The sequence below is a fragment of the Patella vulgata genome, chromosome 8, assembly GCF_932274485.2.
Source record: "Patella vulgata chromosome 8, xgPatVulg1.2, whole genome shotgun sequence".
NCBI classification, from domain to species: domain Eukaryota; kingdom Metazoa; phylum Mollusca; class Gastropoda; family Patellidae; genus Patella; species Patella vulgata.
This window is the reverse complement of record NC_065886.2, coordinates 49,569,277-49,593,950: the sequence shown is the minus strand read 5'-3', so window position 1 is coordinate 49,593,950 and position 24,674 is coordinate 49,569,277. Positions and strand designations below refer to the sequence as shown.

Genomic DNA, 24,674 nt, shown 5'->3' with positions numbered 1-24,674 from the left:
CCTACGTAGCAGAATTGAACGCAGAATCCTGTAAATAACTATTAAATATATAATAATGCATTTAGAAAACGTTCCGCCGTCTTGAAAATATGCTAAATTGGTGAACATATGACTTTTGTACGCAGTTGTATATGGCAGAAATCGAATCTGGGCCACCGAAAACATATATATTGACACCAAAGACGACTACTTAGACAAAATCAGCAAATCGTCCGATTTTTCCGACACAAGTGGCAGCAATAATGTAAATATGCTAAATATGTGAACATATGATCATTTTACGAAGTTGTAAATGTCAGAAATGAATTCTGCGCCCCCGTAACCATATACATGTATATTGACACCAAACACTACTACTTAATCAAAATCCGCACGTGTCCCATTTCCCGCCATCTTGGCTGCCATCTTGGAAATATGCTATGTATGTGAACATGTGATCAATTTGCAAGATTGTAAATGTCAGAAATGTAATCTACGACCCCGAAAACATATATACATGTATTGACACCAAACACTACTACATAATCAAAATCTTCACATAGTCCCATTTTCCCGCCAAAAATGGCCGCCATCTTGGAAATATTCTAATATGTGAACATGTGATCATTTTACAACGTTGTAAATGTCAGAAATGGAATCTGCAACCCCGAAAACATATATATTGACACCAAACACTACTACTTTAACAAAATCTTAACATCTCTCATTTTCCCACCAAAAATGGCCGCCATCTTGGAAATATCATCATGAAGTGATGGGGAAAAATCTGAAATATAGCCATGACCCCTGTCAATACTAATACAGTGCCAAATCACAGTTGATATGTCAATAACATTATAAATAAGGTGAAAAAAAAAAAAGTTGGAATATTCAAAATGGCTACCCTCAGATAATGGAATCCGATACCATGACGACCTACTCAGAAAAAATGTCAACATGTTTTTTTTGTCATTAAACATCAAAACCTTCAAAATAAAGCTGATTCCATGATTTCTAAGCCGACGTATTTACATTTAGGATTGGAGTATTGGTGCTCTCGCGGACACGCTCTTAAATTAAGAACTGCATCTCTAGCCTGGTGTTGGCATACCATAAGGTCCGCGAATTTTGAAAAGTGTTCTTTTGCAGTAGAATAGTTTACCTAAAGCCAACATGTTCAAACTCAACTATCCTTGCTTTCAGATCTTTTCCAATTTGAAGGATAATGATGCCTTCATTGAAATATGAAACTTTTATATAACTCTGTAATAAATAATTCAAGAACAATGACTGTGTATGACTTCAATCAGATATACATTTAATTACACTACTTTCAGTGAGAATAATATTTATGTAATCATATTACTATTTATTTTTTACTAACAAAAAGATAGGAATATGCCATGCAGTCTGAATAAAATACAGATCTATATTTCGTTTCATTTTTTTATACTTTCGATGGCCACCTACATGATGTGCTGATTAATCAATCAGCGTTGATGTTTCTGGTAGTTTACCCACAGTTCCGTGCATTGCACTCCAAGAACTTGCCGTAACAGACTGTTTCATTGGCTAATTCCTCACATCAAGCAGAACATGTGTTATTATAACAACTCGTACAGATCCTAGTGTTGTTTAGACAAGTAAAATGAAATTTTGAACTATAAAAAAGGAAAAGAAATAGAATCCATGTTTTAATCAGATTGACATGCAGTGTGCTATGAGGGAAGTATTGACTAGACAGCAGTGTGCTATGAGGGAAGTATTGACTAGACAGCAATGTTCCCAACTATTGACTTATTGAATTCCAACTGTCAGTGGGGTTTTTTTTTTATGCACATGCCAACATGTTCAACAGCCCTCAGTTTATCAACCTATCCAAACAAATAAACACTGTTCCTTGTCAGGCCCTCTGTTCTGCACCACTGACAAGTGACACGGTCATACCACACTAAAAACTTCTCAATCAACACCGAGACCAGGATCTGCTAGTTAGTGGGCCAGTTCCTCACGCACCGATTGATATTGAGCTATTGTGGCTCACAGGAATTAACTGTACTTAAGGTCTGGCACAAAGTATAGATTGTTACTATAACAAACACTAACTTATACAAGCCAGAAAATAAGACACCTGTCACACACAATGTCAGGCATAGATTCAGGCTTTGTCAGGCACTAAACCTCTGGTGCCTGTAATTTTGTCCAGCGCTGATTTGTCTTTTTTATTGAAATTATTAATAATGTACATGTCCGGCACTAAGTTGAAAATGTCAGGTACTATTTCATTAGTGCCTGACATTTTGTCAGGTACATCTAAAACCGTTATTTCCAGGCCTGATTATGTAACTGCAGCATTGATAAATCTGATATTGCCATTCAGTCTATTAGAACTCCACATTTCAGTATTGTCTATCTATATATACACATATCTTTGATTATCACTCATATAAATAATTATGTTTCATTGTTTTCACTAGAAGAATTACACTCGTTATTAGTTTTTTTACTTTCTTTAGAAATGTTATAATCTTTTTTAGCTGCATGTAATAATACATTTGATATGATATATCTATTATCTCGTTGTTTAGGAAGAACATCCGGCCAGGGATTTCCTGAAAATAAAAAGGTTAACATAATATTAATTTGTATTCCATTTAAAAATTACAGTTATAGAATTTCAACATCTTTGACATTTTAAATTTTCATAAACCAACTCTGGCAGCCTCAAAAATCAAATGTTAACCTATAGACAGAATATAATTTTAACCCTTTATTTCAATCGAAAGATATTTTTCAAATTAGGATGTCATAATTACTGAATTTTTACCTTAGATATATCTATGTTGACAAAAGATTTACCTTTTAATTCGAGAATACCCATTTCTGTTCCCCTTCCAGGATAAACTATTGGTGTTCTATAAATATTGGTGAATGCTGATGAATAATTTTGATACCTTGGCACTAGTACATCAAATAATTTGTATATAAGATCTTTATCCTACAATATAACAAATAAATCTCACATTTTCAGGGCACAACAGAAATTACAAGAGCATCGCTAACGCAGCAATATACGTCCACATTCCTGTTTTGTTTGATATGGTCCAGTTTGCATTGAGGGTCTGTGAAATAAAACTGGGTTGTAGGACTGCTATCAGTTTAACACTTCGTTCACATTAACAGAACACAATTTTTATTTTAAAACAATCGATGTCTTTATTCTAAAAGCATGACGTTTCGAATAGGTATGCAAAGTTTCAAAAGGATCTGTTAAGAATTGCGGTCTGTAGGCAAAACACAGGACACACAAACGTTAGGCGTGGCTCTGTCCCAAGGGGTCGAGCATGCACCAAAAATAATAATAGAGGTCGGCCTTAGGATTAAGGAATAAGTATAAAAAGTAGCCTTAGGCTATAAGGAATAAGTATAAAAAAGTTTTCAAGATGATCGATTAAGAAATGCGGTCTGCAAGTGACACACAGACATAAAAAAAGAAAATGGGCGTAGCTCTGCCCCTGGGTGTTGGGTATTCACCACTAATAATAGGGATGTTCCTTAGGATAGAAGGAATATGTATGCTAGGTTTCAAGGTGATACGATAAGAAATGCGATCTGTAGATGACAAACAAATAAATAAATATAAGGGATGGGCGTGGCTCTGCCCCTGGCGGTCGGGCATGCACCAAAAACAATAGGGATCATCGTTAGGGTATAAGCAATTCATATGAAATTTTTTCAAGACGATTGATTAAGAATTGTGGCCTGTAGGTGACACACAGACATAAAAAGAAAAGAAAATGGGCGTGGCTCTGCCCCTGGGGGTAAAAAAACAATAGGGATGATCGTTAGGGTATAAGCAATTCATATGAAAAAATTTCAAGACGATTGATTAAGAATTGTGGCCTGTAGGCGACACACAGACATAAAAAAGAAAATGGGCGTGGCTTTGCCCCTGGGGGTTGGGCATGCACCCAAAACGATAGGGATGTTCCTTAGGGTACAAAGAATAAGTATGCAAAGTTTCAAGATGATACGTTAAGAAATGTGGCCTGTAGACGACAAACAAACAAATACAAAAAATGGGCGTGGCTCTGCCCCGGGGAGGCTTGCATGCACCAAAAACAATAGGGATCATCCTTAGGGTATAAGGAATAAGTATGTAAAGTTGATACGTTAAGAAATGCGGTCTGTAGATGACAAACAAATAAATAAATATAAGGAATGGGCGTGGTTCTGCCTCTGGGGGTCGGGCATGCACCAAAAACAATAGGGATCATACTTAGGGTATAAGCAATTCATATGAAAATTTTTCAAGACGATTGATTAAGAATTGTGGCCTATAGGCGACACACAGACATAAAAAGAAAAGAAAATGGACGTGGGTCTGCCCCTGGGGTCGGGCATGCACCCCAAACGATAGGGATGTTCCTTGGGGTACAAAGAATAAGTATACATAGTTTCAAGATGATACGTTAAGAAATGCGGTCTGTAGATGACCAACAAATAAATAAATATAAGGAATTGGCGTGGCTCTGCCCCTGGGGGTCGGGCATGCACCAAAAACAATAGGGATCTTCCTTGGGGTATAAGGAATAAGTATACCAAGTTTGAAGAAAATCCAGTAAGAATTGCGCCCTGTAGGCGACACAAAGACACACGAAAAGAAAATGGGCGTGGCTCTGCCCCTGGGGGTTGGGCATGCACCCCAAACGATAGGGATGTTCCTTAGGGTACAAAGAATGTGTATGCAAAGTTTCAAGATTATTAGTTAAGAAATGTGGCCTGTAGACGACAAACAAACAAATACTAGAAATGGGCGTGGCTCTGCCCCGGGGGGTCGGGCATGCACCAAAAACAATAGGGATCTTCCTTGGGGTATAAGGAATAAGTATACCAAGTTTGAAGAAAATCCATGAAGAATTGCGCCCTGTAGGCGAACCACAGACACACACACACACACACACACACACACATACACACATACACACACACACACACACACAGACAGGGGCGACGGCATAATACGTTCACATTATGAATGTGGACGTATAAAAATGGACTCTATATTCATCTTGATTTAGCAAACTGTTTGTCAGGAGCATAGTTTTTAACAAGCACATATTTTAATGAGGGCCCATTCAAGCGTGTGATAATTTTAAAGCAAACTTGAAGAAATGATTTCTAAAACTTCAATTGATAAAATTAATAAAAATTAAAACTTCAAAGACAAATTACATAGTAGCCAATTTTTTTAAAAAATAATAAAATTTAATCTGTCAATCTTACATTTAACCAGTAATCTGCCATTTCCATGGTGTGTTGATGCTGATCTCCATATCTTATAGCTGTATGAATTAACTGAAAGTGGAATTATTATTTTTATATTGACTCCCTTAATCTTTTAGATTGTAGTCTGATTGTGTTTTAAAGTCAAAGAGCTAAATCTATAGTAACTATGTCAATTTTACAACAAGGGATATTGTCATCTTACAAAGCAAATCAACATATAAAATCCAGTGAGATTAACAATATTATTGTGATCCAAATTAAAGAGGGACGGCCATTTTAGCATTACCAGATAATTCCTTAAATAGGTGTCTGGGATGTATTACTTTGTATATTATTAGACTTGAAATGAAAATGTCTGGCTAGTAAGATATTCCTGAAGCAATGGCCATTGTTGTAGGCCTACTGAGAGCAAAAACTTGGGTTTTTGATGGAGTGTGTCTATTTTTATCATTTAATCAAATCTCACCCAAGTACCATTGTTGGAAGTTGTATTTCTATCCAGTATGTTGAAACAAAATTTGTAACTGTAATGTATTGGTTGTTGATCTGTCATAATTTGGGACAGACATTAGCAGTGAGTCTAGCAGTGTAAGAGGGATTGGGTCTTATCAAACCAAACACTGCCAGGAGTATGGCCTAGTAATTGCTTTGAATGAATTTAGGTCATTTCCAGCATTGTCAGGCAGGATAATGCTTAATTGTGGTCAGGTGTTGAGATTGAATAAATGGCAAGGAGAGAAAGACAGAGAGAGTTTAACCTTCACTCATAATAAATGGCAATAATCAATCACTGTATATTCAGATTTCTAGTGTTCCATGTGCAAAATTCACCACAAAAGACTTTGATCAAAAGTGATTACAGTCATGCACAAATTCTACCATTATTAATTAAGACCACTCAACATTATGAGCTTGTCTAGTTACTTTAGTAACCTTGTCTAAACTAGAACTTGTTTAAACATAATGGCTACTTATAAAACTCCCTGCCTCCAAGATCAATCATAGGCCAGTAGCTAGCCCTTTCCATTGGACGCAATAGGAAGCCAATGACCAATGTGCTCATATCAGTATGGGTGCCAAATAAAGCCGAGTGACATTGGTTTTGCGCCCACGACGAGATTGGCCGGTCCCCAACCAATGTCGCTTGGTTTTATGGGCGCCTCGCCAATCATGTCGTTATATATGAGGTACCACAAAATGAATCATATGATTAACACCCCAACTTGATTGATGGGGTGCTCAAAATGGCGTGATCTGTGCGGTGTCTTATCTTGGAAGGGCACCCATAATGACTTCATCTATGGGGCGCCCAAAACGGCATTGGTGGGTCGCCCACGACGAGATCACGGGTGGATACCGACGCCCGAAGAAATCTACCATAAGAAAGCTAACTGGAGATTGTAGCTAGGAGATTTTCTAGGTCAAATTCACGATAGGGATTAGATTGATTCAAGCCTGCACCAGGCATGATAATCTTCAAAATTCAATCAAGTCACACTCTAACGTGTTTTTCTCATAAATTATTATAGGTACCGTAAAGTCATATTCCTTCCTTCAAATTTGATATCAAAATATAATATGACAATATCGCAAATTCAGCCTCAAAATTGAAAATTTCCGTCATTTTCATAGTTCCTCTCCTGCCTCCTGGGGTGCAAAACCCTATTTTCAAAAATATTCTGGGGGGAGAGCACCCTAGATCCTTCTCTGAAGGGAGGCGCGTCCACAGTGCCATTCGCTGTGGTCTGTCAAGTCAGTAGGTACATCACTGTCATCAGCCCCCCAGAAGCCCATCGGCGGCCCTAGAAACCCTTGCACCCACCCCCATCATTTTTGGGCTAGCTACGGGCCTAATCAATGATTTACATTTATGGTTGACAAATCCATCTTTGTTGAGCATCTTGTCACAGAAAACATACCCTTTCTGCATATCCCCGAGTTTCATCACAATGTTGGTGAACAGTTTCTATTCTTTCATACCGTACCAAGCCTGTTACCAGTTGACGTAAACGCTGTAACCTTCCCTCGGGGCCTACAATAATACCTTCTTCAGGTAGCCTTTGTCGTGACATTTTCCGGGGCCGGGCACGATATGGAAAACGCAGCATTTTTGATAGTATTTAGAAAGGTCAATAATTGGTTGGAAGAAAAACGTGTTAGTTTGTCCTTCGTTTAGGGTTGTAGTTGCTTTGACTCGTGCGACAATCCTGCAACTTAACGAACGAGACATTTCGCATACACTGGGGAGGACGTTTCGCTACTACTATTGAAAAGTCAAAACTGGAGAATCTATTATCGCGTTTTCGTTAAAGGGACTTATTTTAAACTCCTTTTTAATGGCCAATTAAAGAATTTAAAGACAAAATGGTTTTACATGTTTGACAGAATGGTATAGGCCTACTAGTAATTGATTGCTTTGATGTGACGAATAATGCATTTAGATTTTAGCGATTGAAAAAAAAAATGTCTGGTATAAAAGGTATTTAACAGCAACCTCTAAAATATTTGGAAATCCTTTTTGATGTCATTCCCAGAACAGATGATTTGATTTAAGGTTAAATAATCAGGGTTAGGGTAAGCTTTAGGGTTTGCAGATATTGAAGTTAGAAGATGGGTGCCAGGCACAACATGCCAAGTCGTCCGGCAGTCAACAAGGGCTGTCGCATATTTTTTCTTCTGTCATTAATGAAAACATATACAACACACTAAAATCTGAATAGATCATTGGAATTTGTTTTGATTGTTTGTCTCATTACCTTAAACACCGTATAAAATCTATTGCATCCGAAAGATTTCACAGTGACCAAGGGTCATAACTTTGGCAGTAATTATCGGAAATCGTTGAAAAGCAATAGGTTTTAAAAACTCTTTATAAATTTAAAGTCAATCGGACATTAACTTTGGCCTCTAGAGCGGCCAAAAAAAATTTCAAAGTGATTAAGGGCAATAACTCTGGAAGTAATTATCAGAAATCGTTGAAAATCAACAGGATTCTTCGTCTTACATCATAATTATGGGTTTGGGGTACATCCAGACACGTGTCCGGAATTACCCACAAGCGTCCGGATCAAACCCGTAAGTATTTTTTGATAAAAAAAAAAAAAAAAAAAAAAATGATGACTGGCAGTTACGGGTCTTTTATAGGCTTACTGAAATTACGGGTGCTGTTTTATTTCAAATTCTGTCAATTCTTCCGAAACCCTTATCCAGTAGCAACAAGGGGATGAATACTTAATAAAAATTTGATTTGTCATTTGCTGGAATAAACATTCGTTAGCATTTTAGATGTAAATTATGGTTTGATGTCATACCTAGACAATAGCATGAAGCTTTAAACCTTTAGAATTATCAGTTAATTCATTTTGGAATCCGTTCATTTATTTCCATCCAGCTATGTTAAAAATATCATCTCTATTAGATGACACTCAGCTTTAAATTCATCACAACTGTGTTAACATTATTGTTAACGGAATTGTTTGAATAAATACAGCTAACTGTGAAAGAAATCTGTTCTATTTGCTTTTGTCCATTCCTCCTCCACTTGTCCAAAGCATCCCCCAGCAGTGCCCGGTGTCTCCTAGAAATAGTTCCATAGTATAGCATCCCAAACTTAGGCTGCCTATCTACCCCCTAACCCTCATTCTGGGAAGTATGACGTAGATGGGTCGCTGCGTGCAGTATGATAGTATAGCGCGCAAAATATTGTAGCTAGGTGTCTCCCTCGTAATGGGCTAAATCCGGACATTAAACTACGCCCCCCACCCCAGCCCACAAAAAAAAAAAAAAAAAAATGGTCCATAACAAAGAATTTTATAAATACACAGCTGTATCACTGACTGAATATAGCTAATATGGTAAAGTCTATTTTCCATTCGTAATTTCAGAGAAGTTCATTAGTGGTTGCACAAAATAATGTGAAAAAGCACAAAAGTGTCCGAACCATCCCCGCTCTCCCCTACCCACATTCAGAAAAGTCACCGGTTTTCTTCTACTAACAAATTTCTACCAAAACATTTCTCGGCATACCTCTGTGCCTCTCTAGGCTCTGGGCAAGTGTCCCATTTGTCTCCCCCTCTCACGGGCCCTGATATCAACTTATCTGAATATCAAATGCATCATTTTGACTTCATCAAAATTGATCCCATTAAACTGTCTATAATTGGTTTGTGTTACCTGTTTCTATTGATTGGAAGTTTCTCACATTTCCATGTGGGCGTATAAAAATTTCATTCAAATTACTTTATTCCGAGCAAAGTTTCACTGTTTGAGGTTTTGAAAAGACTTGTTATTATCATAACTCTACTTTTTATTCGAGACTTGGCCTCGATTCGCCATTTTTAAATTAAATCATTAATGACAACATCTTTTAATCTGGTCTTAGTTGATTATATGCTTGTCATGTCAATAAATGTCTAAATAATAATTTATATAGCTTTTGAAGTCATAATAAAGACCTGCAATAGGCAGATTTAGCTCCGGACATAATACATCTTTAAATAAAATCCCCCCCCCCAACAAAAACCATCCCACCTTTATGTATTTCACAAACCTCTTCTTAATATAGTGTACCATTATGCTTCACAGTAAACAAATATCTGCAACAGTCTAAGTCAGCTGACTGCTACCACAAATGGTCAATTTACAGATAAACAATCTTGAATTATAAATTTAAAATTACTGGAAGGGAACCCATCTACCAACAAAATATGTATTAACATTCTGTGAGTAGGGTCTCACAATAATAATAAAAGAAACCTTTTTTTTCATCAACATTGACTTTATTTCTAAAATAATGAAATAAAAATATATACGTAAATCAACAATTTATCGTAATAAAAAATAATTAACAATTAAAGAATATTTGATTAAACATGCTTATATTACACTATGTTCTACTGTGCTAGTATTACAAATATTTGATTAATGTTTTAAAAATATACTAAGATCAGAATTCTTCTTTCATTTTTCTTATCACAATATTTCATTTTGTAGTAAAAAAAAGTGCCATAATGTAGTTTGTTTTATTATTTTTTTAAAACAATGATTTTGGCAAGGTAAATGATGATTAATATGAGTTGTGTAAGGATGGTATTGAGCATATTTAATTTTCTATAAATACATAAATAAAATGGATAAAAACTTTTTGTTTTATTTTTTCGCTATTTCATGAAGTGCAGACTTATATAATATCAGTGACGTAAAAATGATAGACACATAAATGAACATAAATAATAAACATAAATACTATACTGTACTTCTATTTTAAAAATATAAACAGATCATGAGAATGAATGAATGAACGAATGAAGATATTAGCACAATGAGATGAATATTATATAAATACATAATTATATATATGTACAAACTAATCAAAACTAATGTATAAAAACAAAAAAAAATATATATAATTCTATGTAATCTAGTACATATCTACATACACAAAAGGCACATTTACACATTTGACAGAATAGCATAACATTAAATGAATACATACACATATTTATATGAAAATATATTGCTCATTGCTAAAATAACCAGTTGTATCATACACACAGTTGTCCATATTTACATGGTATAAGGCAGTATTTGATAGACAAGAAGGATGTATATTACATGAAGAGAGAGAGATACATCATGTACAACATTTATTTCAATGGGCGAGTATTGTGACTATTGTGAGTAAATTTAGTACGAAGATATTCTAACACTATTGGAACTTTCTCCAGTTTGGATTTAACTGTTTCTGGAAGCAGGTCTGTTTTCTGATATCTAAAACAAAGTAAATCAAAATACTTTAAATAATTTCATTGATTATTTCGCTAGTTTGAATAATGCTTATAAATTTCAAACTAATCAGATAACTTTGGTCATTAGAGAGTTCATATTCTACAAAGTGGAACAAGAGCCATAACTCTTGAAGTAATTATTAACAGAAATAGAAGCAAACAGATTATAACTTTTGTTTTTACCAGTTTTTACAAAGTGAAACGAAGGTCAGAAATAATTAACAGATGATAAAATTTGTAATTAGAGAGTTCGCAAAATAAATTCTACAAAGTGGAACAAGGGCCATAACTCCAATAATTAATGGAAATGGTTGAAATTCAATAGCCTTTATGATAACTTTGGCTTTTAGAGCAATCACAAGATTCTACAAAGTAAAACAAGAGTCCTAACTCCGGAAAAAATTAACAGAAATTCTTCCTTTCACTAATTCTAATAATGCATATTTAATACAGATTAGAAGGTAAGTTTTGTTGTCATAGCATTCACATAATTCTACAAAATGAAACATCGACTATAACTACCCATAACTCTAGAAGTAATAACATTGTTCAAATTCAATAGCCTTCTTAGTTTTACTGTTAACAACATACATTTTAAATGTAGTCAGTCAAGAGATGACAGAAGAGATGACATCGGACCATATTTCCATGTGGCCTATAAAAATTGAACTTACTTGTAAAGTTTTCCATGAATATCAAAATAGGTTACAGTAGTAGCAGAAGATTTCACACTTAGTTGGGATCCATCATTAAATTTTACCCAGATTTCTCCACTTGCATGCTGTAAAACAAGCCATACTTTATGAAATTAATTGACATTGAATTAATAAATAAAATAGTTTAATCTAAAACCTCTTTAATGGAGACAAGAATGGAAAGGAAAGAGGTTGAACAATTACTGAGGAATTCAGAGACTAATATATTAGTTACAATGCCACAGACACCAAAGTCTTGGCCAATCAAATTGCTTATCGCTACTTAGCCTAAGCAGAAAATTTGCATCATTGAACTTAGTCAAGGTATTGATACTCAGTTTCATCGCTCCCACCCAATTAGAACCATAGTTTTTGTGTTTCAAACATTCTACATCAATTAGAAGGAGAGTGATTATGATTTAAAGTTTCAATCGATCAGATTGAAGTCTCTACTTTGCCTATGCAGAAATTGCTCAGCATCGAATTTTAAGGTATTGATGTAATGAAACTATACATCTTTGAACTACATCAAGGCATTCAGCATTTGAACATTCTACCTCAATTATAAGGAGAGTTATTGTGTCCCTGGCTCTGGATCCATGGTAATTGAATGTATATGAACAGACCTAGGACATTCATCATAAAAACAATATAAAATCATACCTGAGCTGCCCAACCAACATGAGGTACAAACATCTGTCTAATAACTTGTGATTTAATATGATTATTATTACTAGTACTATCAGGTGAACTAGCTTGTGTAGATATTGTATCATTATGTAGATTATGTGATATACTACTAGTTTCACTCATAGAAGACATAACAGTTCCATTAAATGATGGCATGGGCTGCAAATATAATCACATCAAATTAACATTAATAATCACTTAAAATATTTTTGGAAAATAAAATTAACATAAAAATTTGGGGATCAATTGTCACAAAGATAGTAAACTTCTTTTTTCAACAAATCTATATCCAGCTTTTAATTTTGTGAGATGTTATGATATACATCTTTTCCACAATACTTGTTTAAGAATGTTGAATATGTTGATTTCTACAAACTCTTGACTAGATCTGTTTAATAATGTACAGTTATTACTCACCATTGATTTAATGTTAAATTTAGAAGCATCTGGTTCACTTGGAGTAGGTGTATTTTTAGTATCACTAGGTGTTGATGGTGTTCTACTACTTTCACTACCATCAGATGAATTGGGGCGTCTACAAACAAAATAATATTATCCAGACATCACAAATAATATCACTTTAAAATCAAATTACCTTTTATTTAGTGATGATGTCTCAGATCTCAATCAAAAATTATCAATTTAATATTCTGCTATTGATGTTTTAATTATGGTAATTCTGCAGTGATTAATATCTTACCTTCCTACAATAACAGGGAAGAGTTGATCTTTTAATATACCAGTTTTTTGTACACTTGTTATAGCTGATTCTAACTCTAAACACTGCTGACGACACTGGTAATTATAAATAAATCAATTAACAAATGTGTAGATACAAATCAAGCTATTATTACAAGGATTTTTTTTACATAAGAAAGATTTGTGAACTTTTATTTCTGAATTATTTTGATTACCTGTGCACAATATTGACTAATTTTAGAATATTACTGACCTGTTTAACAAATTCTAAACAACTTTGTGTTTCAGAAGATAATCTTAATTCAGCTTCTGTAGATTCCAAACTTAAACTAGTACCATTAGTTTCTATAATCTTCATACCTTTTGTATTGGCTGTAAATTTTGCTCCTTGAAATAAAAAATACACAAATCATCATGCGTCACAATACGGACTTCAAACACACTAGACAATTTGACCTATACTAACTGCTGTTGTTCAAAAGAGAGAGAGAGAGAGAGAGAGAGAGAGAGAGAGAGGGCGAGAAATGGGATTTAATGTTCACTCAACATAAACTAGGTTGTTTCAGGTTACATATGGTTCAATTTTATTTCAATACTTTATCAGTGGAAAGAAGCTGAAGGACCCAGAAAAAAAACCATGAGGTTGGACAGGCGACCCTATCCCTTGCCATGTACAATATGGGACTCCAAACCATGCCACATGTCTCAATGACAGACCTTGTGATCTGAAGCGAACACCATACATCTCCCTGATCTTGTTTAGTTTGAATCCATCAGAGTTTATTGTTGACAGCTTTGTTTCTTCAGTACAGTTTACAGTCTACAAGACGATTTTACTACTTTTACTTACCATCATAAAATATAGCCTCAAAATCTGGATCAGGAGAATTTTCCATCAACATACATTTAGATCGATGAGTGTATAATGTTACTTTAGGTGTTTTTGAACGAACTAAATCTACAAATCTGTAAATACAAAAATCAATCAATTTATATCATATATGATTCTCACTATAGCTAGATGTCAAATCCACATGGACCTGGAATAAGACACTTTATCCCGGCCTTCCCATCTGTATTTTTGATATTTTACAATAAATTCATGTAGCATAATAATTTTGTAGCGAAAATAGGATTTGTAGGGAAATGATCTCTTATGGAATGTAAGAAAATCACATAATGGTCTGTTTCCCAAATATGTTACATTGAAGAAACAATACTATAAAATAAACTATCAAATTGTAAACATACCTTGCAGCATACTGGTATTTTTTCCAATATTTTTCAGGTAATAATTTATATGTGAATGTTTTTACTGGTGGATCTAACAGAACATCTGTATCAAACTGGTTTGACATATCAATACTATGTCCAGAATATGGCTGCCATATTGATATCTATAAACACAACAAATAATAAACAATCATATCTAATACAAAAAAACAACAAATTTCAGTACATAAAACTCTTATTACTCTTATAAATCATTAAATTATCATTTGATAGAATGCAAGGTAAATAAGCGCGATGACCATACCTGTTGTCCATCTGAGGATATAAGAAATACTTCTACCACTCTCTCTTCCTTTCCTTTCAGTTTAAAAAATTCTAAACAAACTTCATTAGATTCTAATATATTTACCTGAAAGTATAGTTTATTAAAGATGCATTATACAAGAGCTAAATCGGTCGATTTCATGTCTTTTTTGGGCTTCAAATATAAATCATTATTTAGACATTTATTTACATGACAAACCAAAAATCAACTCTCTAGAACCTCAGATGGCAGTTGATTACAAAACGTTTGCCATATCATTGTTAAACGTTTAAATGAAAAATCTAAACTATGTTTATTATCATAGCAAAGGTACTTGACAATCAAAACTATTTACGTTATTTCTTGTCAATTCTTTAAACAGTCAATATCACTTACCAGACCACTTCTCACTTTTTATCTTTTAATAAATTTGTGCACTTCAAAAATATTTGTCAGGACTATTTAATAAAACTAAGAGACTATGAAACTTACCACAGCATTCTTTGTTTTTTGTCGTATGGGTCTAAGTCTTTCCACTTGGACAGGATTAACAAATGTTTCAATACTGCCACCTTTAGAAACAGTTTTTTCGGATACACTTTGCACATCCCAACAAGCACTTTTAATATTTTGTGTAACACTTTTACTATCCGTTGACTTTGCTGTAGAATTAAATTCAATTGATCCTGAAAGACCTTTTAAATGAGGAAACTTTTCTTCAATTGTCTGTGTACGACACATCTCACTATCAGTTTTATATTTGTCATGTAAACTATTAGGTTTTGAGTCAGAGTTAAAACTTAGCACACGTTTAGTATTTTGCAGACTAAATTCACTATCACCTTCAGATGATAAATCTGAACTATGACTAAGATAGTTTTTAGTTGGGTTTATCTGTCCATGAGAACTATTTGTGTCTGATAATGTGTTTAAACTAGGCTGTGTTTTACTATTATTAACACTACTATGTACAGATGTACCACCACATGACCAACTAGAAGAACTCGATGCTTGTGAATTTTCGGTATATCTTGATGGATCAAACTGATGATTTGTGAATTTAGAACCATTTTCTGCAAACGTATGATAATCTGATGACATAACCTGACCATAAAAATGGTTCATTTTCATACGAAGCATCTCCGATTCCCTGTCACTGAAAAACAAAATAAAATAAACAATAAAATCTTGTAACATAATTTCCATCATGTAAATGACTGAGATAATGGTGGATTTTAAAAGTTAAACAAATGTGAATTATTATATAGTGAAATAGTAAATATACAATTAGCTTTGGGAATAATACTGACTACCAAAGAACTGTGATGAGATATACTATTCAAAAAAAGTAGGGGATATTTGATTTTTAAGTGTTATTAAAGTCACCTAATGAAACTGACGAAGAAACAAATGACAAAATGAAATGAAGTTCACATTCATCGATTTATTCCAAATGATCGTTAGACTAAGTAAGGCACAGACTGACCATTATAAGGGTAAAATGATACCCGGGGTCAAACAGCAAAGTTACCACAGCATCACAACCAAGTCAGTAACGGGTAAATCCTCCTCTGTTTGCCAAACAAGCATTGATCCGACGTGGCATACTCCTAATGAGACGTCTAAGGTCATTTTGGTCCAGATTGTCCCATTCCTGTTGCAACGCAGCAGCAAGTTCTTGGACATTGGCAGGACGTTGTTGACGTTGACGTAACCTCTGTCCAAGCATGTCCCAGACATGCTCGATGGGGGAGAGGTCGGGACTCAGTGCTGGCCAAGGTAATGTGGTGATGTTCTGTTGTTGGAGGTAACCTGTAACGATCCTGGCCCTGTGACATCTTGCGTTGTCATCCTGGAAGATGAAACGGCGGCCATGACGTCGTGCGAACGGCACAACATGGACTGCCAAGATGTTGTCCCGGTAGTACTGGCCTGTAACACGCCCTGCAACAACATGTAAAGCCGTTCTTCCAGCAACAGTGATGCCTCCCCACACCATAACAGAACCACCGCCAAATCGATCATGTCTGATGACGTTAACGTCTTGGAAGCGCTCGTTTCGACGACGCCACACCCTCCTACGTCAGTCCAAAAAATCAACAGTGAACCTTGACTCATCTGAAAACATCACATTGCTCCAGCGTCGATTATCCCAGTGTTGACGATCCCTACACCAACGACGTCTTGCCTGAATGTGATGATCTCTCAAACAAGGGATCACGCGAGGACGTCGGGCGCGAAGGTGACCCCTATGCAGTCGATTCCGAATCGTATGGCCACTCACTCTCACACCAGTGTCTGTTTGAAGACGAGCGCTGATCTGATTTGCTGTGATGACACGGTTTCTCAAGGCCAAGGTACGGATAAATCGATCCTGGGCTTGAGTTGTCACCCTTGGTCGACCTGAGCTTGGTCTGTCCTGTACAGATTGTGTATCACGGTATCTGGACCATAGCCTGCTTATGACAGACTGAGAAACATTCATCGTCCGCGCCACAACCGCCTGTGTTGTGCCGATCTGTAGCATGCCAAGGACACGTAACCTTTCATTTTGGGTAAGCCGACGCATATCAAAATTTGTTTTCTGGTCACTAAAACAATTAAACTGATGTTTCCACCCTGGAATTCAATGCCACAATGACTGTAACATTCAAAGTCAGAGTCGTGCAAATCTTGGGTTGGACCCCCATGATGATCCCAAGCATCACCTGCATTCCATGCGGTAGCTATTGGTGCGTTTGGGCATCACATGTAACTGGAAATGTTTCTTCTGTTAGGTTCTATAGTGACTTTTTTCGTAGTCATTTGCATATTTTAGTATTATGCCCCCAAAATCAAATATCCCCTACTTTTTTTGAATAGTATATTTAAAAGTTGCATTCTAATAATCTAGTAGGATTAATGGTACTATATTTATTTTCTAGTACTATGCTAGTCTGTCAATTGGTGAAAACTTTAAACCATCTAATCAAAGCAACAAGCCAGAATAATTTGATGGCACATATTAATCAATTGCACATTTATCTTTTTCAAAAGTATTGAGCAATCAAACTGATTATCTATACCTATTCTAAGCAGAAAATGTTCACGATCAAACTTAATCAAAGTTTTGATGTACCTGGTAGGGAAACTATGCACTAAGTTTCATCACTCTCCGTAAGTTAGAATCAAAGTTATCTTGCTTGTCCCAAAACATCAACCAATGACATTGCTTAGCTCTGCTTAGCTTTAGCAGGAAATGTTAATCATTGAACTCGGTCAAGACATTGACCTAATGAAAATCAACATCAAGTTTAAACATTCTACTTCAATTAAAAGCAGAGTTGTTTAAACATTCTACCTCAATTAAAAGCAGAGTTGTTATGTTCCAAATTTCAACACTCTCACTAAATCAGAATCAAAGGTATCCAGCTCCGAAGTCTCAACCCATTAAATTACTTATCGCTCTGTTTACCCTGAGCAAAAAATACTCATGAGGTATTGATATAACGAAACTATACACCAAGTTAAATCAGAACTAAAGTTATTGTGTCCCAAAGCATCAGACAGACAGACAAAAAGAAAACTAACCTGTCACGTAATCTTACTGGAGGGGATGGAGGATGTCTAAAACCACCTTTAGAGTTTTTAGACACTTGATGTGTAAATTTTTGAAAATTTTCTTCTATTTCTGAAATTTCGGTGATAGGAAATGCTGGAAATGGTTTAGATCTACTGCTACTAGATGTTGTACGAGATGACATAGTACCTTGTCCACTATCCATTGACATCTCAGCTGACTGAAATAAACATTTCAAAATTAAATCTTTATTTACAATATCAAGCTTTATTACATTTAAAATATCAAGAAGAATGGAAAGGCCACTGACTAAATTCTGTTTGGATACACATACAAACCTTTTTTGAAATTTTCCTTGATGTTTGTATGCTGGCTTTAGTCATAAAAGGATGTTTCACCAGATCTAAAATGTAAATAAAATTGATATAATGGACTTGATTAATGCCAGATTTTGGGATCAGGAACTCATCTTGTTGTTTTTTGAAGGCATACTTGTGCCTTGGACAATTACACATTGATTGATGGACTTGTTAACATAATAGGTGACTCCTATACTGATTGTCATTTTCTTCATACATGCACTTTTATTCATTAAAGTAGGATACTAAACCCCATCCATTAATATATTTAACATCAATAAGAACTTCTATCTCATTTATATATTTAACATCATTAAGACTAGAACATGTACTATATATAGCTACCTTTTAAAGATATTCTGTCTTTAGGATTTTTACGTAATAAACATTGTATGAGATCCTTAGCTTCTGGTGATAGATTAACTGGTATTTCATAGTCTGCTAAAATAACACGATTTAAAGTACTCTTTACAGCATCTGTATCAAACGGGGGTTTCCCCACTAAAAATGTATACAGCATACACCCTAACGACCAAACATCAGCTTCTAAACCATGGGCACTTCTCATAGCCACTTCACTAATAAAACGAAAACATTACAAATAAAAGTCACATCCTTTGATTGATGAAACTGACATGACACATCATTAATAATTTGTCATAATTAACTAATATAATATTTATATGACCAGGTAAACACCTTGGATTAAATTAATCATGATGTGAAGATTTATTCCTGACAGTATTGTTGTGCAGCACAAATCACTGATAAAATGAATATCAACTGTAACACCAGCTCATATATTCTCACAATCCTTATAAATTAAAATAAGAAAAAATTAACATATTTGAGCTAGAACAGATGGATATAAACTTACGGTGATATATAGTTTGGTGTACCACACATTGTAAAATGTTTTTCATCTGGTACAGTCAGTTGAGTAGCTAACCCAAAATCAGCAATTTTCTAAAAAAAAAAAAAAACAAAAAAAAAACAATCACCAATAAATATTTCGGAATGTAAGGATATTTTCATTTGTATTTCTTGTTAAACAATGTCAAAGCAACACTGAAGTAATTGTACTAGTTCATGAAAACTTCAAAGTTTACAGTTGTCATTAAGCATTCTAATCTTTTACAGCAATATAACAAAAGCTAAATTAGTAAAACAATCCGACTACTACTTTATCTTTCTTAAAGGGACAATAACACTCTGCCTGGCTTGACAGCTCCAGAAAATAAAAAAATAGCCTTATTCTAAGTACTAGATGTGTTAGTGTCTTACCTGTTTTGTAAATTATCCATTAAATCATATTTTACTAGTCCAGAGGGTTCAAAAATATTTTTAAATCCAAGTCACATTTGAAAAGCTTTACGTCAGGCTTTTCAAATCATTTAGTTGAATTTTTCCAATTTTTTAAATTAGGTGTGTATTCAGATGAAATTTATATCACCAATTAATTGGAATATTGTAAAATAGTACAATTTGTTGACCAGAATAAAGATTGGGACATATTATTCAGTTACAACAAGAGTGGTATTGAGCCTTTAACAGTCAATTGTACAGAGCTTGTCCCATCACAAATTAAGGTAAAACATCAGATAAAACCAATACTAATTTATTTTAACCTAGACTTCCAATCTACCTACCACATTATTGTCTTTACTCAAGAGAAGATTGGACAGTGTTAAATCACGATGTAATATACCATGTGAATGAAGATAAAACATTCCTTCTACTATCTGTTTCATGAACTGACGTGCTAAAATTAAAAAAACATAGGTTGCCAGATATTAAAACATATGATAACATTAGACTCTAGAGCATCCACAAGAAGATTTAAATTGATCAATGGCGATAACTCTGAAAATCGTTCAAAGTTAAAAGACTTCTTTGTCTCATTAAGATAAACATTTTAGCATTTGAGCATCCCAACAATTTTTAAAATTGATTAGTAATTATCAGAATTCCTTAAAATTCAACAGACTTCTTCGTCTTTCAATGTGGTGAGCATATAAAATCTTACAAAATACAATTAAAATTTTAATCACAGAATATCAGGCTTAGCTTTAGCTTGTCATAAATATTCACTAGGATGTAAATGAGTAGTATGAACTTCTTCATAATCTAGTTTCTGCTGCTTTATCTTCTGATCTACATGTATCTAGATCATTTTCACCAATTCTATGCAAAAATAGACTGATTACCATCAAGAACATTATAGTATGTTCATGTATGAATACACTTATGAATGTAGTTATATAGAGTACCTTCATCTTCCGTTAAAACTTTACAGTTTGATTTAAGAAATCGCTGTAATTCTCCATTATGACACATTTCTATTACGAGGTACACATAATTACTGTCTTCAAAATAATTGTAAAGCTGAAATTATAAAAGAGCTAATTATGTATCAAAACCCACTTTAACAAAAGTGAAGATTCAGTCTAATAATTTATGTTTGGTATAATAAAATAATTTGCTTTAGATTTTACCAATGAGGGTTACCATTTCGAGCAAGTGTACATGTCTTTTATTTGCTTTTTTGTGCTAATCTAAATCCTATATTAACCTATTCAGAATATGACATTTCACATTTAAAGTCTGGTTATATTAAAGGGAATGGGGGCTATACTTACTGGTACCCTATTTCTACCGTGTAAGAACCCTTTCTCATACATCCCTTCATATGTTCAATCAATAAATGTCATCATTTCCATATAATAATAAATTACCTCAAGTATTGATGGATGTTTTAATCTTGAATGAATTTCTACTTCTTTTTTCACTCTTGTCACCATACCAGCTGCTTTCATCAACTTTTTATCAATCTGTAAATTTAGTAAACAATGTACATTCATGTCATATTAGGTAAACTAATTGATGTACGCCATCTTTGCATTCAAAGTTAAACAGGTTTAAAGATCGCATGCGTTTTTAATCAAGTTTAACTATCGTATTCTAATGTGTATCTTTTAAGCATCTGCACACCTATAGCATAATACATGAGATCACTAACAAGTATTGTCACTTACAGTTACAATAATGAAAGAATTATGGAAGTATTCCTATGATGTAACATGAAAATTTGAGAACATTCATGTAATCAGTTTGTAAGGGTCCAAATAGATTTACCCAAACAAACTTTAATTACCCAAAACAACCCGTATTTTGAATAAAACAAGTAAAACAACACATTTCTATATGTATACATGATTAATGTTTTGGTTGGGTTTTTTTTTTAGAATAGAGAAATGACTTAGATGATTAATGCCAGTTAACTGGTCAACACGAAACAACTCAGATGATTAATGCCAGTTAACTGGTCAACAGGGAAAGTCTAGTTAAGCGTCTACAAATATCAAAATACACTAGTTAAGTCATCCACATAGAAATACGAATGGTGCCATTCACTTGTTGATGTATTCATAAATAGTAATATATTAATAATAATCACCATATTTATACACATAGAACAACTTTTGTCAGGCCTCCAATTGAAATTCACGGCAAACATCAACGTTTGTGAATACTATTACCACACGGTTCCATGCCATTTAAGGCATTGCTATGAACGTAGTAACTAAGGTTTATTCTGGTGCGAAAATTGCATGGGCTTCATGGAAATGAATAACAAAAACAGTTGATAATATGTGTAACCTGTGATGCATTTTTCCGAGTGATTAATCTGTCCATGTAATTGTAAAATACCTGTTTATAAATATTATAAGATAAACAATGTTAGACATCAAACCAATCTTATCACAACTTATTCATTTTATACAATTAATGTGTACGACCACGAGTCAACTATTAGTTGTGGATGACATAACCAATACCTTGTGCACAACTTAACCAATAATTGTGGACGACTTAACTGTGGATGAGTTTGCATGTGGACGACTTAACTGACTTACACCCATTATGATATATATACATGTAGTTCTGATCAATGCAACAAAACACTGTAAATTTACCATTTTAATAGCTACTTCCACACCAGTTTTGTTCGATCTTGCCCTATACACACAAGCAAATGCTCCTTTACCAAGCAAGTTTAAAACTTGATAATCCTGCAAAAGAAAAAGCAGTTTGAATACAGGTTACTGATAGTTATTATCAATTAAATCTTCTTTAACATTAATTGATTTTCAAAATGCAACTTTACATCTAGACATAGATTTACATAATATATAGTAAAGATAAATAATACATACCACAAGGCTTGACATAATTATAGTACCGATAGGCTACACAGTACAATTCATATAAACTTGTGTTACTTTTCTAGTTTTACTTTACACTATTTTCAGATAAAATATGATCTGATTCCATTAATGTTACACTACAATGTCTACAGGACCATCATTCAGTTTGCTGAACTCAATAGTTTGCATGACTGCAGCAGGTGAATTAATATATTATTAACGTGATTGAGTCCTATTTTCCATCGACTTATCTCAGACAATTATCTGACATTTACGATTCTGTAAAATCCCGAACGACAATCTCAATGACAATCTACACAAAAGAGACCTATCAATAGTACTGTTGTAATGGGCACACATAAAATATTGGGAAAATATGCTACTAGCAGATTTCCAAGATATGCACTTGAATCTCCATTTTGTTTACAAACATGAACAGGCATGCCGATTGCCCCATTTCTGGACGTCACCGGTAAAGAAGAAAAAAAAACACAAAATATTGAGCAGTAATTTAAAAATACGCTACCTCAATTCCTTCCCCCATGTTAATGCTTTGAACTTTTTGTCTTCTACACAATTATGTTATCATGGTTGCATAAATAATGGTACAAATGAAGCTATAAAATTATAATCGATTTGTTTTCTTTTTGAGAAAAAACCGTTCATAGAGCGCGCCTCGAAATCCAAACGGAAGCAATCCCGCACCAAAAAATATACGATTGTTATCGAAATAGTAAATTATATCAATTGATATCTTTGTTCACAAAAAATACCTATTATCACATTAATAATGCTTTGTATAAAAATATAAATTCTTGTTAATATTAATTTTTAATATTTGCTGCGGTTCTTGTAGCCTCAAATACCAGTCTCTCATTTTCTTTGCACGAGAAAACATCGCTCATATTGGAGTAAAAACAAAACCACCCGAGTAATTCACGCATAAACTAGATCATTTTACAATTCTATTTCAATAATTGTCCTTAAGTACCAGTCTCTCATTTTTCTTCGCATGAGAAACATCACTCATATCGGGGTAAAAACAAAACCACCCGACTAATTTCACGCATAACAGGGTCATTTTACAATTCTATTTCAACAATTTGCTTGCACGTAGGCATCTCTATCTGTGGGAGTAAACCGGAACACTAAGATAAAACCAGCGGTTGCCAGGCAAGATACGTCAACATTTTGCAAGAGATGGATAGAGAACAAGCTAAAAACAAAAGCGATTTTTCGTACAGTGAGGGACCATAATCCAGGCAGTTATGGTCTGTAATGCGCAAATATTGAAAGGGACTGAGATCTTTGGGATATAAAGATATATTTTAAGTTCCATCAAAATCGGATAAAAATTGTGACCTCTAGAGGGTCCACAACCTTCGTATTACATACTTTTACACAATTTGCGTATAAAGAGCTGCCATTTTGTCGGGCAGTTTCGTTTCGATTTTCCCGAAATTCGAATCCAACCTTCACTAAACATACACTTCAAGTTTCATCAAAATCGGATAAAAATTGAAGAGGAGAGGGGGATCGATATGGCCAAACTGTCTCATAGCGGTAATGCGAAAGCATTATTTTACCACTGTGCAAGGTGACCAACCTTTAAAATTTAGGAGCACAATCGCTATTCACTGGCACCTACAAATGGACACAAATGGGTGGCAACGCATATAATAATGTAATATGAATGTATATTAACTAATTTTCATTCAATCATTACTGTTTTTACTGTAATTTCTAATCAGCTATGGCAGTCTTTGGCGTCTTCAGCGGTAGTATTCTCCTGTCGGGGTTAGATCTATTTGATAAGGTCAACTCCAAGTTTGGTCAAAGGTCACGAGATGTAAACAGGGCTAGCGTTAATCCC

General features: G+C 34.3%; 2 protein-coding genes across 3 annotated transcripts; both read right to left on the bottom strand.

The window, feature by feature from the left end:
* Window positions 1-1,274: 1,274 nt before the first annotated feature.
* Window positions 1,275-7,463, bottom strand: LOC126829521 (39S ribosomal protein L17, mitochondrial). The gene is made up of 4 exons (XM_050559449.2): window positions 7,188-7,463; window positions 5,266-5,337; window positions 2,839-2,977; window positions 1,275-2,591 (listed from the first exon to the last, which is right to left on the bottom strand). The coding sequence occupies exons 1-4, from the start codon at window positions 7,374-7,376 to the stop codon at window positions 2,434-2,436; spliced, it is 558 nt and encodes a 185-aa protein (XP_050415406.1). The 5' UTR covers window positions 7,377-7,463; the 3' UTR covers window positions 1,275-2,433.
* Window positions 7,464-10,042: 2,579 nt separating this feature from the next.
* Window positions 10,043-23,478, bottom strand: LOC126829510 (serine/threonine-protein kinase PLK4). Of its 2 annotated transcripts, none has more exons than XM_050559430.2 (19): window positions 23,328-23,478; window positions 22,571-22,666; window positions 21,329-21,424; window positions 20,864-20,978; window positions 20,243-20,355; window positions 19,471-19,559; window positions 18,939-19,171; window positions 18,573-18,637; window positions 18,246-18,454; window positions 15,168-15,831; window positions 14,676-14,780; window positions 14,390-14,535; window positions 13,989-14,104; window positions 13,392-13,525; window positions 13,140-13,234; window positions 12,857-12,974; window positions 12,413-12,598; window positions 11,729-11,835; window positions 10,043-11,037 (listed from the first exon to the last, which is right to left on the bottom strand). In XM_050559430.2, exons 1-19 carry the CDS (start codon window positions 23,343-23,345, stop codon window positions 10,914-10,916), a joined length of 2,829 nt encoding a protein of 942 aa, XP_050415387.1. In that variant the 5' UTR covers window positions 23,346-23,478; the 3' UTR covers window positions 10,043-10,913. The 2 variants fall into 2 exon arrangements, with proteins under 2 accessions (XP_050415387.1, XP_050415388.1); XM_050559431.2 differs by lacking the exon at window positions 23,328-23,478 and adding an exon at window positions 22,811-23,204.
* Between the last annotated feature and the right edge of the window lie 1,196 nt (window positions 23,479-24,674).

Bases quoted from the DNA above. Each gene is read 5' to 3' on its own strand.
- LOC126829521 (XM_050559449.2), bottom strand. From the start codon at position 7,376: ATGCTGCGTTTTCCATATCGTGCCCGGCCCCGGAAAATGTCACGACAA. The intron at 5,338-7,187 runs GTATGTTTTCTG...TTCCACTTTCAG, and splicing joins CTCGGGGATATGCAGAAAGG to TTAATTCATACAGCTATAAG. The intron at 2,592-2,838 runs GTAAATCTTTTG...TTTTATTTTCAG, and splicing joins GGGTATTCTCGAATTAAAAG to GAAATCCCTGGCCGGATGTT.
- LOC126829510 (XM_050559430.2), bottom strand. The intron at 18,455-18,572 runs GTTTGTATGTGT...TGTTTATTTCAG, and splicing joins CAAGGAAAATTTCAAAAAAG to TCAGCTGAGATGTCAATGGA. The intron at 14,536-14,675 runs GTATGGTCATCG...TTGTGTTTATAG, and splicing joins TATCCTCAGATGGACAACAG to ATATCAATATGGCAGCCATA.